The sequence below is a fragment of the Mesoplodon bidens genome, assembly GCF_964165515.1.
Source record: "Mesoplodon bidens genome assembly, chromosome: 1".
NCBI classification, from domain to species: Eukaryota; Metazoa; Chordata; class Mammalia; order Artiodactyla; family Ziphiidae; genus Mesoplodon; species Mesoplodon bidens.
This window is the reverse complement of record NC_138176.1, coordinates 12,192,970-12,210,694: the sequence shown is the minus strand read 5'-3', so window position 1 is coordinate 12,210,694 and position 17,725 is coordinate 12,192,970. Positions and strand designations below refer to the sequence as shown.

The following is a 17,725-nucleotide window of genomic DNA, read 5'->3' as shown; positions in this document are numbered from 1 at the left end:
TAAGAAAAGAAATGGAGGGTAGATTGCCCAGTGGAATTCATGCATTGGCATATTTTAACTTTAATTTTCATGAAAGTATCACCTTTTAGGATTAAAGTAAATGTACAGTATTCTGGATTAGAATCAAATGTAACAGCTTGTCATATGGTCTCTAAGAATATTTTTTAAATCCTATTTTTTTAACCTGATTATTTATTATACATGAAATAGTAGGGCCTATGCATAGGCAATTTAGGAATTTGATAAGTCTGGTGTAATTAAGTTTGGTTAATTTGCCACACATAGGGTGCATGCTGATAGGAAAATTGGATTTTAGCAGTTTATTCAGGAAAAATAAGATACCTTTCTTTCTGTTGCTTGATTTAGCGCCTCAGTTATGTTTTTGAGGAGGCATGTTCTGTTCCTCTCTCATTTTGACGATCAGTCGCATCAGCTTCATCCTAACCCTGAAGCTGGATCTTTTCAAGTTTAAGAGAGAGGGGCCAGTAGCAGTCTGGGCTTACTGCTTCCCTGTAAAGGGTCAGTGATTGGCAGATCTCTCCCAGAAGCCTCCTCCAGTCTTACAGTCCCAAACAAGCACAGGGAATGGGATTACGATGATTTTGTTAAGCCTTGAGCTGCGTGCTGTACCAGGAAGAAGTTAGCTTGTCTGTTCAGTTCCTTTGCCCATTTTAAAACTGGCTTATTTGTCTTTTTATTATTGAGTTGTTGGAATTCTTTATATAGTCTTGGATACAGGTCCCTGATCAGATGATTTTTAAATATTCGCTCCTATTCTGTGGGCTGCCTTTTAATTTTCATGACATTGTCCTTTGAGACACAAAAGTTTTTAATTTTGATGGTGTCCAGTTTGACTATGTTTTTTCTTTTGTGGCTTGTGATTTTAGTTTCATATCTAAAAAAACCATGCCTAGTCCAGGGTCACAAAGATTTATGCCTATGTTTTTTAATGAGTCTTATTATTTTAGGTCTTATATTCTCTTTTGCTTTTTAAAAATGCATTAGTAAACTAAGAAGATGATAGATATTAACACTTTCTACTCTAGATTTGATGCAAGGCATTCCAGTGACAGAAGATCTTTATTCCATATTTACCAAGGAGAAAGAGCATGAAGCTTTGCATAAGGAAAATCAGAGAAGCCACCAGGAACTAATTAGTCAACTCTTACAAAGTTACATGAAGTTACTGCTGCCTGATAATGAAAAGTTCCATGGGGGCTGGGCCCTCATTGACTGTGACCCCAGGTGAGTTGGAGTGGTGTCCTGGTAACTAACGTGCTTTCTTTTAAACCTTTTTTTTTTTTTTTTTTTTTTGCGGTATGCGGGCCTCTCACTGTTGTGGCTTCTCCCGTTGCGGAGCACAGGCTCCGGACGCACAGGCTCAGCGGCCATGGCTCACGGGCCCAGCCACTCCGCGGCATGTGGGATCTTCCCGGACCGGGGCACGAACCCGTGTCCCCTGCATCGGCAGGCGGACTCTCAACCACTGCACCACCAGGGAAGCCCTAACGTGCTTTCTGATGTTGTTAAGTTGTCCTAATTATTGCTAGCAATTGCCTGTAGAGCTGTGAGCATGGATGCGTATAGTTCATGGCAGTTCTCAAACACACGGCTGGCAAGGCAAGCTAAGGCACTCACCTTGGCCGTAAAATTAAGGGGGCACTAGCAATATTTGATTTTTTAAAAACCCAAATTGTGAAACTACAGTTCAAAGCTTGTTTCGTGAGTTCTCCCCTGCCCCCAACCCCACTCCATGCCCCAGAATCTAGGTTTATTGAATTAATGCACAAAACTGAGTGTACCAAGAGGTTTAATGATGCTAGTTACTTTGGGTTGTAAAGTGGTCCTGGTCTTTCATAAAATAAATAGGGCAACTAATACTTAACGTTCTTTTTTAAACAAAAACCATCCAGTTTCAAGTGGTTCTTTAAAATAATCAACTGAACGGCAGGATCCAAATTTATCCACCAGATTGAATGCTTGCTTTCAGGCTAAAATCTAAAATTACAATTTTCAATATTACGAATCAGAAACACTTCAGAAAATTCTAGACCAAGCTCTGAGAATAAAAGGCTCTATTTAGATTTTATTTTATATTTCATATGTTTTTAATAAAAGGGGCATAAAATAAGCTTGAAAGAACAGTAGGACGCAAGGTAGTATACATATATTAAAATGAGCGAAAGGCAACATTGACTGTAGGTTCATAGGGAAACCTTCCATGACTTTAATTCCACGGATTATTTCGCTTTGATAGTTAGTATTATATGTATGGATGCAATTTTTGGACTCTTAAAAGATGAGGTTTTCCTCACACACAACTTAGCAGAAAATTTCTGTGCTCCTATAAGCCATTTGGTAAAAAATTTTTATTCATGTACGTTACTTGTTGTTTTTAAAATAGCAGTCCAACTTAATGCAGCATGAAACAAACAAAAACTCCCAAAAGGTAGTACTTTTAATTCCCATTCAGAAATAACTGCAGGTATCACATCTGCATTTTGCTTGAGTTTTAACTTTGCACTTCACTTTTTTGAAGGTGTCGTGATTGTCAATATCGTTTTCCTTAGATCAAGTGGGTTTTTTAAAATATTATTTTTATTTTTGGCTGCGTTTGGTCTTTGTTGCTGCCTGCAGGCTTTTCTCTAGTTGCAGCAAGCGGGCGCTACTCTTCATTGCAGTGTGCAGGCTTCTCATTGGGTGCCTTCTCTTGTTGCAGAGCGCAGGCTCTAGGCACGCGGGCTTCAGTAGTTGTGCCTCACGGGCTCTAGAGCGCAGGCTCAGTAGTTGTGGCGCACGGACTTAGTTGCTTTGGGGCATGTGGGATCTTCCCGGACCAGGGCTCAAACCCGTGTCCCCTGCATTGGCAGGCGGATTCTTAACCACTGAGTCACCAGGGAAGTCCCAAGAACTGTCCTTCTTATTAGAGATACTTTGTGGTTATCATCCTTTCTAACACTGCTAAGATTTCTTTACATTTGCTACTGGTATTTATCTTCATTTGCAAGGCTTAAAGATTTTCCAGATGGTGGATAGTTTTCCCTTTATCTTGAAGGGAGATGTTTGGAAACCTGCTCTTTGGCTCTCTGAGTTTGCTATAGAGCCTTTGTACAGTCTGTCTACTGAGGCAGAGATGTGGACCCAGAACAGGCAGCCCCTGGTGGAGGACAGCAAGAGGTAGCTCTGGGAATGGCTTTGGGGGCTCAGGTCCCCAGACAGCCAGCGGTGAGTTCAGCCCCTTGGGCTTGGAGGCTTCAGCAGTCAGCACCTGTCTGCCTCAGGCTGTGTGTGTGGTTTTTAAAAACACCTTTATCAAGATGTTATTCATATAGCATACAATTCGCCCATTTAAAGCGTACAATTCAGTGGCTTTTAGAATATTCACAGAGTTGTGCAACCATCACTTTGGTCAGTTTTAGAACATTTTTATCACCACAAAGAGAATCCGCATACTCTATCCCCACCCTTACCCCCTAAGCAACCACTAATCTATTGATACTTCTATCTCTCTGGACTCGTGTATTCTGGACACTTTATATAAATGTAATCATGTAATATGTGGCCTTTGTGACTTGGCTTCATTCACTTAGCATGTTTTCATGGCTTATGGGCGTTGTGGCATGTACCAGAACTTCATTACTTTTCATCGCTGAATAGTATTTCATTGTATGGATAGACTGCATTTTGTTTATTCACTCTTCCTTTGGGCATTTATGTTTCCACCGTCTGGCTATTCTGTTGTAAATAGTGATGCTGTGAATACTCACGTACAAGTTTTTGTTTGCGCACCTGTTTTTCTTTTGAGTGTATACCTAGGAGGGGAAATTGCCAGGCCACATATAATTCAATGCGTAACTTTTGAGAAACCACCAAACTATTTTCCACAGTGGCTGCACCATTTTACATTCCTACCAGTAATGTAGGAGGGTTCCAGTTTTTCCATGTCCTCACCAACACTTTTTCCATGGTTTTTTACTGTAGTCATCCTAGGGGGTGTGAAGTAGTATCACACTGTGGTTTTGATTTGTATTTCCCTAGTGACACATGATGTTGAGCATTTTTTTTTTCTTGTGCTTGGTGGGCATTTGTATGTCTTCCTTAGAAAAATGTCTATTCAAATCCTTTGCTCATTTAAAAAATTGGGCTGTGTGTCTTCTTGGTGAATTGGGCTACATGTTTTTGTAAAGTTTTGCAGGAACCAGGGCTGGGATTAGGGTGAGGCAAGTGAGACAGGGTTGTACAGGTTGCAGGGTCAGATCCTATCTTTATTTGAAATGTTGATGTTTTGTTTATCATGATATGTTTGCATTAATTTTGATTTTTAAAAAATATTGCACTAAAAACTTACCTTGATGGCTGAGTTTTTTTGGCATCCCCTTAAATTTTGCGCCAGGGACCAGTGCCTCACTCACTTCACTGCAGTCACCGCCCTGTTTAAATACCTGGCAGAAAAAGTTACAAATGCTCCGTCCTGCGCCGCTCAGCAAGAATGGCTGCTGTTCCCTTTTTCTTTACCTCCCAGCACCCCAGCTGGAACTGTCCAGCACAGCTTTGTGCCGTTTGCTTGGTTTCTGCCCTCCTTCGTGCTTACCCGGTGCCCACCCCCGGCCCCGAGCCTTTTTCTGTTAAACACGGAGCACTGCTCAGTTTGTTCCCCGCGGACAGCCCCTGGCGCATACAGATCAGACCTCTCGGGCTGTTCTGTGTCCTTTCCCTTCCAAGCGGCTGCAAGGAAAGCTGACTTGAATGACAGCCGATAAACGCCGGCTGGCGCGCTGCGGCCGGGGGAGGAATCCTTAATGTGACGGGAAATCGGCGGTACTGTCCAGGTGCCCTTCAGCATCAGCACAAAGCCAACTCTTTATTTTGTCCCACTTGGACTCACTTTTTCTTTCACCGAGAGCACATGACCACTTGTACCCGCGTTAGTGGGCTAGTGAGGCGCGCTGCAGCCCGCCCACTAGCAGCCCTCCGGCCAGCAGGGATGGCCCTTTGCAAAGGCGTGCGTGCGCTCTCACGGGAGCCAGGCTGGGGGACCAGAGCCCGCGGCCACCTCGGCGCCCCTCTCCGGCGGCCCGGGAACCCACCCTCCTCGCGGCGAGGGCGGTGCCGGACCGGCCGCGCCTGCGCACTGGGCGCGCGCCGCGGCGGAGGCGGGCGGCGGAAGTGGGCTGAGATTCTGGGCGTGACCCGGCACGGCCGCGCTGCGGTTGCCGCAGTCAGCGCAGTCGCTGCAGGTGTTATCTCTGCTGCCAGCGGCTCTGACAGCTTCGACTCGTGGACGGACGGACGGACAGACTGACGGGATGCCGCGCTCCCACCGGCCTCCTCCGACCACCCAGCGGCAGGCGAATGCCACGGGCAGTGCCGCCGGCAACGCCGCCGAGCCCAAGCCCGAAGGCGGCAGCCTGGCGACGACTTTCAAGATTTTTCTCCTTTTTGCAGGACTTATGGTTAAAGTTCCCGTGGGGTTGTATTTTTCCTGTAAATTACTGCTTTTTCAAAGCCTCCTGTTAATGTCACCTGATGACAGTGGCTTTTACGCGACCATTGTCGCGGTGGTGGGGCTGCATGTGGTGCTGGCGGTGTTCGTGTTCATCGTGTGGAAGGAGGGGATGCCTGACTGGTGGGAAGAGAAAAGCGAGTAGCACAGCGCCCGCTTCCCAGCTGCAGGCGCGGGGGCGGGGAGCCCTGAAACGGGGTTTCTTGTTTTTCTTGTCAGTGTTTAAAAAAAAAAAAAAAAAGTGTGGGTTTTCTGTTTTCTGAGTTTTTTTCCTGTTTAAGTGGGGCGGAGGGTGGCGGGGAGGGAAATTAAGTATTTACTGCAGCTTATACGTCGATAAAAATGCGGGGGGGGGGCTGACATTTTTCTCGACTGCCTGTCACGTGCCAAGTGCTTTTCGTCCGGACAGGATGCTTTTGACCGAGATCATGTTTGACCGATGTAAATATTAGTGTCAAAATAGAAGCTAAGATTAAGTAACACTAATTAGTAGGGTTAGAATTTATTTCATATTACAGTACGTGTCGTGACGTAATTTTTATAGCTTGGCTCAAGCGACAATTTTAAGAGTGCACGTAAGTAGCAACGCGCACAACTCAATTACGTTTTCCGTCATTAGTCTGTGTTCTTCTCAGTGAGCCTGCCCAAATCATAGAATTTATGGTTTTTTCTTTACCGTTGGTTGGTTGGTTGGTTATTGCTCATATTTTGGAACTGTGTATTCACTGGGTTCTGGCTTCTGACCTAATTAGTTGTATTTTGGGGGCACATTTTTGGTGAAAATTGAGGTCCGTTTGTTATTTTAGATTAAGACTGTTAGAGTTAACGCTGCAGCAACGTGCTGCCGAGGTAAAATCCTGCACTTGAAGATCTTGGTGAAGTCGTCTCTGCAGTACGTTAAACAGTGACCTCATTCTTACGCAGATTATGTACGTGACTTAAATTCCATCTAGAAGTGATTTTTTCTCCCTCCTGTTTTCCATTTGTTTTTCAGTAGCATTTGGTAAGTCTTTGCAAATAGCTATGAAATTCTAAGGCAGAAATATCCACTCCAACAGTGGAATTTTGAGAAACAGTATAAGAGGTGTGGATTAATTTCACGTTTTGATTGGAAAAGCTGTTTTAATAGTAGATGAAAGTTTGAGTTTGGATTCTGCCCGTGTTATCTGTTGACTATGTAGATTTTCTGTGTTGACCTTTTTAAAAAAATTAGTATTTGGTTTAATGGTTAATCCCTTATTCTGATACTTGATTTTAGAGTGGAAATAAAATATGGCAAAATGGACTTAGAATAAAGAAATGTTTACTTATTCCTTAAAAGCTGAGTAAATCTGTAGTAAGAAAAATGCAAAGTAGTTTGGGCTGGGTTCCATTTTTGCACATAAACATTACGTTTACGTAAAGTTCTTTCAACGGATGCATTCTACATGAGTGTAAAAATACCCTAAATGTGCAGTGTCATTTTGAAGGTTAGGTCATGTGAGATGACCTGGACCATTTCTCTTTTCTCAGCCTCACATTTTCCTTTCTTTCCAACCCTTACCCCCTCTACCATCATCCAATCCCCCGCCCCCATTATCCCATTTCCCCTGAGCGCTCTCTCCTCCTTGGCTGCCTCTCTGAGAAGGGACCTCTTCTCAGCTCCAGTCCTTTCCTTCACCTACCCCACCTTCCTCAACTGGGTTCCTGGTTTTTCGGTTTAAAATTTCCAGATGGATAGATTGTATATATTTAACTGAGGAAGTAGGACTCATTGATTACTTGATTTTTTTCCCCCACCCCAGCCCCTCCAATCTTTTATCATAAGTGCATCTGCTGTAGAAAAAAAAGGTAAATGAAAGCAAAAATATTTAATTCCCTGTGTCATGTTTGTTTAGCCTCATTGATGCTACTCACAGAGATGTGGATGTGCTGTTACTGCTTTCTAACTCCGCCTACTACGTGGCCTAGTAAGTTGCTTATTGATTTAAAGCTTTTACTTTTTTTTTTAATGCGAGTAAATTTCCTTTTGAGAATCTGTAACAAAAAAAGAATCTAGTTTTGTTAATATTATATTAAGAAATTTCACTGAACCCCTTTACCTTACATAATTGTTACATCACTGACTTCAGTTTGAAAATGTGCTTTATAATCAGTGTTATATAAGTGTTCTTTTAGTATTATTTCCTATAGATCTCAAGTTTTGATGTATTCCACATATTTTTATTGTGAATGACCATATAGCATTGTTTTTTATTACTATACCTTAGTTAAACGTTTCCCCACTGTTAGGCATTAAAATACTCCCATCTTTTTTGCTATTATGAATAATACAGCTGTCTATGTGCAGATAATTGTGTGTGCACATGCACTTCTGATTATAAGGGTATGATGAATTATATGACTTTTGTGCCTTATTGCAAGATTGATCTCCAGAAAGACTACCAGTTAACAATGGCACTAGCAGAAATACAAGTACTTCCTCACAGCCTTACCAGAATTGAGGTTTATTTTTTTCAAATACATATTCACTTTCTTTTTGGCCTTGTGTGAACTGTCATTTTTCAGTCATTGGCCCAGATGCCTATTGGCACTGATCATATGGATTTCTTATTCTTGATTTTGGATATCAGATTTATCTGCTGTATCAGGAATACATAGCTTCAGTATATGTATGTGTTTTTCTCTCCTTTTAGGTTTGTTGTTTTGATTTCTTTTAGTGTAAGATGTATAAACTGATTTTCCTTTAGGTGTTGAACTATATATTTATGTGTGTGTGTGTGTGTGTATATATATATACACACAGTATTCATCTCATCTAGTTTTTAAAATATTTTTGTTTAACTCTTTACCCCAGAATGTATTGTACTGTGGAAGATTTTAACTGCATAGTAGTTGCTGCTATTATACCTCAGCTGACAAGCCAAATATGCTTTTGATTTTAATCCTCTTTTTACTCTCTTTCCCTTTGTCTAGTTATGATGATGAAGTTGACAAAGTAAACCAGTATCAACGACTAAGTCTAGAAGACCTGGAAAAAATTGAAATAGGTAAATTTTAACATACTAACCAAGTCATAGAAAGCAAATACTGTTTCTTCTAAGAGTGGGTCATTATTTAAGCACGTGGTATAACATCTTATTAGAATCAGAAGGGGATAGTCTAAGTAGTCCACTTCTTAGGATTCCCTTCTGATTTTGAGAGATTAGTGATGGATATAGTCTAATAATAACTATATTTCTTTCATTACTTGCCTTGTGAAGATTAACCCTGGGATAGAGACAGTTTAAATATTTGAGACTGAAGAATTTTTATTTATAATGTCATGAAACCAAATCATAAGCATGCGCTCTCATTTAGATTATGAAGAAAAAAGTGCTAAATAATTGATGAATGTTTGTCAGTCTTTTGAAGATACAGAAGAAAGTGAATGTTACGTGAAAGATTTACATGTATTCATTTGGGTCTTTAGGTCCTGAACCCACTCTTTTTGGTAAGGCAAAGTTCTCCTGCATGCGACTGCACTACAGATATAAAGAAGCAAGTGGCTATTTCCACACCTTGAGGGCTGTAATGCGCAACCCAGAAGAGGATGGAAAAGGTAACGGAGAGATGAAAGTATTCAGTGATAACTTTTTCTCTGCTCTTATAAGCCCAAGTGGACTCGGGGACTGTACATACCCAGTACCAACTGAATGATCCAGGAAAACAGCTTTGTGATTTGAGATCGTGAAATAGCAGCTTTGTTCCCAGCAATGCAGGGACATTATTTGAACTGATGATGTAGTCTGGGGCAAGGGAATCTTATTATGGGAATTCTCAGTGTGTTTGGCCTTATGGGTGTCATGGCTTTTCCTACCACATACGCCTCTCATGGATAGTAGTCAGAGACAACACCTGTCTTGTTCACGGCTGTTGCCTCAGCATCTAGCAGTATTTGGATAGATGAGGGTTTCAGAATAAACTTTTAATTGCAACTGATTTGGTTCTTTTGTTCTTTAGTCTTCTGTTAAAATTTTAGAACATTTTGAATTAGGGGAGTGATGAACAAGTAGCATTTTTCTGTAAATTATAACAAATTTGTATCTAATTACAAGATTACAAATTTCATTTGGAGTTCTGAGAACTGCTACTTTTTAAATATGTTTTTGGAGACACTGGCAAGCAACTGTATTTGGGTTTCAGATACCCTTCAGTGCATTGCAGAGATGCTGCAGATCACCAAGCAAGCCATGGGATCAGACGTGCCTATAATAGAGAAAAAGCTTGAGAGGTAAGTGTACTATTTTGGATAGTAATGTCTTTATTCTTCAGAGAAAATTAAAGTTTTACTTCTTTTAAAGTATTTGCAAAAGGGAGAGAAATCACATTATGATACTGTGCCGGTATTTAGAGGGAGAAGTATCATATCTTCGTGGATCAGAAAGTAATAATTTTGTTTAAATTATGGCCATGGGACTTCCCTGGCGATCCAGTGGTTAAGAAGAACTCCGTGCCTCCACTGCAAGGGGCTGCTGGTTCGATCCCTGGTCAGGGATCTAAGATCCTGGATGCCGCTCAGTGTGGCCAAAATAGTAATAATAATAATAAATGAAATAAATTATGGCCACAAGTGATATATTCTGAAACGCTTAAATATACCCTTAAGAGAGGGAACATTCAAATTTAAATAACTTTTTAGAGAAAATAACCAGCCAGTATGTTTTGAACACTAGGTTTTTGAATTTTGGAAAAGAATGCCCGTAAACAGATTATTTTACATTTAAAATCTGTGGGGTTTCCATCTAATGAGCAGGTTTTAAAGTCCACATTCCACTAGAAAAGAGAGTCATTTGGTCATCTAGAGGAAAATTGTCTTCTGTTAGAAATAATTATTTCAGTAGCTCTTTTTTTTAATTGAATGAGATTATTTAAATTTTATAGAATCTATAAAGAGCTACTATTAGTAAGTAGCTCTTTAACATCATAATTTTTATGAAATATTCTCACGACCAGCGATCTTGCATGACCAAGTGTGGAACCAGTGTACTAAGACGTGTGGTAAATAGCACTGACTTTTTTCTTATTTATAGCAGCCATGAGGGATGCCAGAGAAGAAAACACTAAGTGCAGTTATGTTAAATGTCCCAAGTCTTCTAAACTAAATCCAGGTAGCCCACAGGAAACATAAGGAAACGGCATTCTTTCCCCTCCCCGCTCTACCTGAATTCAGCAAAATTGGACTGTGTAGACACTTTAGTTAAGATGCTGTAGATACCTGTCTATAGTTAGTGTTGCCTTTGCTGGTGGTTTAGATTGTTGTTGTGGTCTGTCTGTGCTGCCCCAAATTGTAGTCAGTCACCACATATGGCTGTGGAGCCTTTGAAATGGGACTAGTCTAAATTTTGGGTGTGGGGTTTTCCTGGAAACATTTATTCTCAGAATAATGCAAAAGCAGAGGTTGAGGCTACTGTTAGGAAGCCTCCCTCCCCTCCTCCATTACCTCCCTCTCCTCGCTGAATGCCAAAGAACTCAACATAATTCATCTAATTACTGTGAAGCGCTTCATTAAGTAGGATTAAAGTATTGCAGATGTAGTGTTTCCACAGGGTGGTTCTTCAGTGCACCAGGTGGCCTGCTTGAGAAAGATGACAGCATGTGCGGGAGATGTCTGTGGCCTGCTTGCTGAACTTGGGGTTCAAGTCACACAGCCAGGCCACCCATTCCATTCGGTGCCTGGGGGTGACTCGTCAGTGTCACTTACAAAGGCTTCTGCCCTGTTGTAAAATATAAAATACTATGCATTGGCTGTTCCAAAGACTTAGTTTAAGAAAGATTAAGATATCTGATTAATCATCTCTTAATACTGATTATATGTTGAAATGACAATATTTTGTATGTAAAATTGTATATAGCTCACATATTTGTACTGGACATGAATGTTCTTGCGTCAAGTCCAAGGGGTTATCTGGGTTTATCATTTAGCAGTGTACGGTTTTTAAGAAATTGGGGCCAATTTAAATAAGAGTTTTCACTTACATTAATAATTGGATTCCATGGGAAATTAACTTTTTTCTTTTCTAATTTGTAGGAAGAGCAGCAAACCTCATGAAGACATCATTGGCATCAGATCTCAAAATCAAGGCTCTTTGGCCCAGGGAAAAAAATTTTTAATGAGCAAATTTTCATCTCTAAATCAAAAAGTGAAACAGACCAAATCCAATGTAAATATTGGCAATCTACGAAAGCTAGGAAACTTTACAAAACCTGAAATGAAAGTTAACTTTCTAAAACCAAACTTAAAAGTAAATCTTTGGAAATCAGATAGTAGTCTTGAAACCATGGAAAACACTAGTGTGATGGATAATAAAGCCCAGGCAGAGTCAGATGGGGAAATGTCTTCAGATAATAACTCATACCACTCTGATGAATTCCTTACAAATTCCAAGTCTGATGAAGACAGGCAGCTAGCTAACTCTTTAGAGAATGTAGGGCCAGTGGACTATGTTCTCCCTAGTTGTGGTATTATTGCTTCAATACCTCAATTAGGCAGTCGATCCCAGTCTATTAGCAGCACTGATATTAGCATTCATGTTCCTGCAGAGGTTACTCTTGCTCATGAAAGTGGGCTTGGAAAAGGCTGTGAGTCGTCTTTGAAGAAAAGTCCTTCTGCTGACAACATACACACGTTGACTGGCTTTGCCAAGCCCGTGGATATTTATTGCCACAGATTTGTTCAAGATGCACAAAACAAAATGACCCAGCTATCAGAAATCAGGTCTGTTTCTCAGCAGGCTAGTGAGGAAGGAAATCAAATGACCAATCAAGTTTCTAACGAAGAAACTCAATTTGAATCAGCGGAACAGATACCTTCTCGACCATCTCAGTTAGATGTGTCTTTTTCTGCAGCAGGCCCACAGCTTTTGTCAGTTGAACCAGTGCATTCAGTCGTATCTCAAAAGACCCCCGGCTCCGAATCTGGCACACTTGAACTTGAGAGAGGGCTTCACGTAACTCCTTCTCCTTCAGAGAGCTGTAGCAGCAGAGCGGTCTCTCCCTTTGCAAAGATTCGAAGTTCCATGGTCCAGGTTGCTAATATTACCCAAGCTGGATTAACCCAGGGGATAAGCTTTGCAGTGGCAAAGGTTCAGAAGAGCCCTGCAGAACCTGAAGGCATTAATGAAGTCCAGCAGAATGAACTTAAAAATATGTTTACTCAATGCCAGACACGAATAATTCAGATTTAGTTTTTAGCCACACAGAATCCTGTGGCTTTTATTTAATCCCAAAAGAAGGTGTCATATAACCTGTACTGTCTTTGAATCTAGGGATCACAGATTCTAATCATGCTTATGTTGGAAAGGTTTTAAAAGGAGACTGAACCAAATTTGAGAGCTAGGACAGTGGAAGTGCATCATCCTAGAATGTGTAGACCTAAGTAGCTTATACACTACAGAGCAGTTTGTCTCTTTAAAAGTAATTCAGGAATAGATTACTTTGGGACGTTACAACCTGAACCTTTTTTGGAGTGGGGTGGGTGGGTAGAATTTATGAAGTAGACACAAACGGTGGACATGGATCCATTTAGGTGGTTAGCATTTTTCATAACTTGTTTTTCTGTTTGTCAGTTCATTTCTGTGTGTTTCCTCTACAAGGTAAAGACTTAGTTTTTAGTGACTTCAAAGTGTTACTAGTATGGCGAAGCATTTTAATAGAAAAACTGTTGGTTTAAGTTTTTGATGGCTTAACCATTCCCTATAAAGAGTTAATTGAGGGCTAATGGCGCTACAGTCAAGAAATAAATGCCCATTTGATCCTAATTTTCCCCACATTGTACTTAAATTTAAAATACTGCTACCTTGTACACCCCAAAATCTAGGAGCATTAAGACTTGTCAGTCATAAAACCTGAGCTGTCAGATGTGAGCACCAGCACCTATTAATTTGTATACATATTGGATACTGGTAATGTTTGAAAGAAGTCTTTCAAGTTGTAATTTTTTGCAGGGGGCAGTCCATAACATCCTGTGTAGACGAGCACAACTATTGAAAGTTTAGTCTGAAGCACAACTGTGCTAAAACTTTAGGTTTTATGACTGTAACCTTGACCACATGGAACCAGGGCCTTGTCTGTAAGCCTATACAGTAAGAAAGTGGCACACCTTATTCCAAACAAGTACTGGTTTGTCTGATATCTTTAGAGCCTTACTCTGTTGAAATGATTCTCAGCTAAACATTATGTCTGTTGTATCTTTGATATTTCCACTTTTGTTATTTATCAGTGGTATCTTTTTTGAAGTGTCAGATGTTGTGACTATTTAAAATAAAATATCATCATAATTTAAAGTGACAATGTCTATGAGAATTCCTTGAATAATATTTTGAAGATAAAGGTTTGGTATTTTATGTCAGACTAAAGAATTTGGAAGCAAGGTAAGTTTGCCACAACTCAACACTTGGTCCCAGCCTTTCCTAATAATGCTTTACTCATTTGAAGTGTTTTCATGACTTTAAAAATGATGAAATGGATCACAAACCATCAAATTTTAAAAACCAAACATCGAAACTGAATGCTTTTTTCTCTTACCACCTTTTCTTGAAACTATTAGATGTCCTACAACATGAGAGAAAAATAGTCAAGGTCAGGTGATAAAAAGTATGTGTTTTAAGCTCCAAAGAAAGTAGTTCCAAAGAGATTTTTGAAAACTAAAATTAAGGAATTAAAATTAAAACTAAATTAATTAAAGATAATTTTAAAATTAAAACTAAAATTTAATTTCAATCAAGGTGATAATATATAGATGTCTGTTCAGTTTCCCGGTGCTTCAAATAGGATTAACATTGCATTGGAACAACAAACTTCACTGTCCAAGGAGAAAAGGATTTCTGAAGCCCAGAGTACTAATCTCTTACCTGAGTGGGACTTCAGAGGGAGGACGCCATGCTGCACCAGCTCTCATACTGAAGTTTACCTCTGGTAATGGTTTTCCACACAGGAGATCACATGGGGTGAGTCTCATAATTCATGAAAAACAGCCCAAAGTACTAGTAATTTAGGAAGTTTTATTTATCTGAAAGGGGGTTTTCCTTTCAGGGGGACTTCTCTGTAAGACCAAGCAAATGACGTACTTCTCTTTGGTAAAGTACGATTCACACTGGCACAGTAAACACACAGGAACTCAGCTACTCTTGAATTTTATTCCCACAAATCCAGTTGAGCCTTCGTTTTATTTCTAAAAGTTTAAGGAAGGTCTAGTCTACCAGTTATAAAAATGAAAACCAGTTAGAATTCTAAATATAAACAGATTATTTACATTAGTTTATAAAAATAGATTTGAGTTTTAGGAAAAGTTAAACAACTAGTAATGTTCACTTCAGTTCATGAGGCATAATAAATTCCATTTTCAAGGCTGACCCTGTTTTCTTGGTTAGCAATATCACTTTAGGCCTTGGGGGGCCAGGGGGGGTGCAGAATTTAAGTCATCATTTAACTGATCTCTAATGTTTCCGACTAAGTAAGTTACTAACTAAAAGAAACTAATCTTTATATATAACCAGTGATAGCTTAAAAGTAATGTTCTAACCTTTCCAAAGATTCTTGATGCCACTTATACTACTATACTGTATCAATTCACTTTCTAGCTATGGATAGTATTTTTATTCCTTTGAAAATCTGTATTAAAACTGTAATTTGGGGAAAACCTACCTACATACAGTTGTATCAGGGCATTCCTGGACTAGCAGATAATATGAGTTCATCTAATACATCTGGAACTAACTGATAAATTTATATAAAAAGTGCAAAATCCAATGTAATCACAGCAACTAAATGATATTTATTAAGGAAAAGAATTAAAAACCATTTTTTTCTAAAGAAGGCATTTTTTAAAAAGTTAAATAAATTTTGTCCTCTTCCTATTTGGGCAAAACAACTTCACAGGGCAGACAGCATTCCCTTAAGCGAGTCCATAAAACAGTGGTTCCCAGATGCACTGGAGTGAAATGAGAAAAATAAGGACAATGTAGTGTTTTTTCAAAAAGCTACATTTATTCCATTTAAAGGACCATCTCTTGTTCTAAGATTGTCCTTTTATGAAAAAAAAAAAAAGAGTGAGAATACAGTGACTTCTTTCAGATTACTTGGCAAAATAAATTGGCAACTCTGTCAATCCCCACAATTTTTGGAAGTATTACTGGTCCATGAAACCCAAAAAGTCTGGGAACCACTGCCATTTAAAGACTTGTTTTGCATGTTGTTAACAACTGTTAAATGGAAGAAAGCTGTGGTTAGATGTCTGGGAAATGATATTACAGAATTTCACAGGATCATGTGAATTATGGCAAGTATGCTCCATTCCCCAAACCTGGACCACTGTACACACTCACAGCCACTGTGCATTGGAAAGACATAAAAATCTGAAGTGAACAATTCCTCTGACTTTGGAATTGCAACAATTTTCTTCAAATGATGTTGATGTTAGCATTTCAACAGAGTCTGGCCTATGACTTAGCTGAAGCTAAGGAAACTAAGGAAATGGTATAATCAGCAACATTATCAATATTAAACTTTTAATATCAAATACATTTTTGTACATTACTAATTTATATAATTATAAAACAAACTTCAAAAGCTCCATAAAATCAGTAAGGAAAAAGCCCTTACTGAATATCATATAAACTTTAGATGTTACCGGGTGTGATTTCAGGAAAAGACATTGGTTTTTTTTTGATACAAATTATCTACAAAACAGTGTGGTATAAATGATATTTGAATTTTACAATAATGTGGCTACAATTTGCCCATTACTCTTTCATAGATGTCAGTACCTTCACAGTTCATTTCCATTCACACATTTCTGCTGCTGAAGCCTGGTTCTCCTTAGAGACTCCAGCTGCTTTGCTCTTAGCCATCGTTCTCTTGACAGTGTTGTCTGACCAGCACTGAGAGACAGAAACCTGGTTTGAAATACAGAAACAAATTTAAGTCTAGATTTAGAATAATGACTTTTTTTAAAAAAAAAAAACCTACTGGTTTTTAAGTTTTTTTTTTAATACTGTTGTGGAAGACAAGACCATCTGGTAACTACAGAACTCAACAACCAAGTTAGACTTCTACAAAGGAACACTTGAAGAGTCATATTTGGAGAGTGATTCCCTCTTTGAAGTGTGTGGAGAACAGGGAGCGTGCCTGGTCCACGGAGGTGATCCCTGGCCACTGATTCCCCCTCAGTGAGTCATTTCACAAGGGATTTTTAGAAGGAAAAAGTTCATTTCCATTTTTATAAGTCTGCCTCAGTTATCCTAAATAAGCAGATTTATCTACAGCTCACTGAAAAGGCAATCGTGGACATGTACACTCACCGAGCTACAATGAGCAACTGGTGCAGATCGTCGGCAGTGATGCTCTGAGGATCGTTCTTGCGCATCTCCACAAAATCATCTTCAACTGCCTTTATCAAAACAGTAAATGAACTTTAAAATTAGTCCGTATGAGGAAACGACATTTGCATTTTGTAGGGAAAAGGAAGGTAACGTGGTGCCTTGCCTGATGTGAAAATGAGGAAGTCACCCTGCATCTTAGACAAATGAGGTAATATGGGTAAAAGGCCTGAAAACCAAACTTTACACATAAGTTATACCACTGAGGAAAGTACTCTAAACAAAGTTAACAAAACTCAAGATTCATTTGAGAACACCAGGCAAACAGATAAAAGCCAGCAACTTGCATAGCAAACATGATGCCTTTAAACACAGGGAAGAGAGACGTCAGCAAAAACCGCCAAGTAAGGACCTCTGAAAATCCTCACCACCATTAAAGGGAACAAGAACACTGGCAAAATGATCAAAATCAGCTTCTTCAAAACTCTAAACATTAACCAGATGCTTGAAACAATTCGGGGAGCATTTTTTCAAGAAAGATAAGAAGAACAGTGAGCATTGAGGTATTTAAATTTGCCCTATTCCTCTACCCACCTCCAAGCAGCCCTGAAAACAGACAGCCTGGCAACCACTGGAGAGGGCCATGGGGCTGGAGCTCTGTCAAATCACCATTCCCAGAAAACTGTTCTTATTTGACTGTCTGGTGGTTCCCAGGAGGAATCCATTTGCAAGCCTGTCTTTATTTAACCTGACTTGGCACTTGCCCACTGTGAATAGCCTATTCCCCCAGAGAGTTTATCAAAAGCAATCAGAAGCAACTACTGATCATCTTAGCCATCCCAGACATTGGGTAACAGCTGGAGCAAACAGCAGGCTAACCAAAACC

At 39.7% G+C, this 17,725-nt stretch overlaps 2 protein-coding genes across 3 annotated transcripts in view; one reads left to right on the top strand and one right to left on the bottom strand.

The window, feature by feature from the left end:
- The window catches only part of INPP5F (inositol polyphosphate-5-phosphatase F), a 106,154-nt gene extending 92,348 nt beyond the window's left edge, over positions 1-13,806 (top strand). Inside the window, exons 15-20 of the mRNA XM_081240270.1 lie at positions 1,047-1,245; positions 7,381-7,452; positions 8,459-8,532; positions 8,955-9,083; positions 9,668-9,755; positions 11,553-13,806. Coding sequence (XP_081096396.1) covers positions 1,047-1,245; positions 7,381-7,452; positions 8,459-8,532; positions 8,955-9,083; positions 9,668-9,755; positions 11,553-12,708 — 1,718 coding nt within the window. The 3' untranslated portion in view covers positions 12,709-13,806. The remainder of the gene's footprint in view (positions 1-1,046; positions 1,246-7,380; positions 7,453-8,458; positions 8,533-8,954; positions 9,084-9,667; positions 9,756-11,552) is intronic.
- Positions 13,807-14,503: 697 nt separating this feature from the next.
- Positions 14,504-17,725, bottom strand: part of MCMBP (minichromosome maintenance complex binding protein) — a 64,665-nt gene continuing 61,443 nt past the window's right edge. For both annotated transcript variants that reach the window (XM_081247323.1, XM_081247324.1), the window contains exons 15-16: positions 16,822-16,910; positions 14,504-16,416 (exon numbers count right to left, since the gene is read on the bottom strand). In XM_081247323.1, coding sequence (XP_081103449.1) covers positions 16,290-16,416; positions 16,822-16,910 — 216 coding nt within the window. In that variant the 3' untranslated portion in view covers positions 14,504-16,289. The remainder of the gene's footprint in view (positions 16,417-16,821; positions 16,911-17,725) is intronic.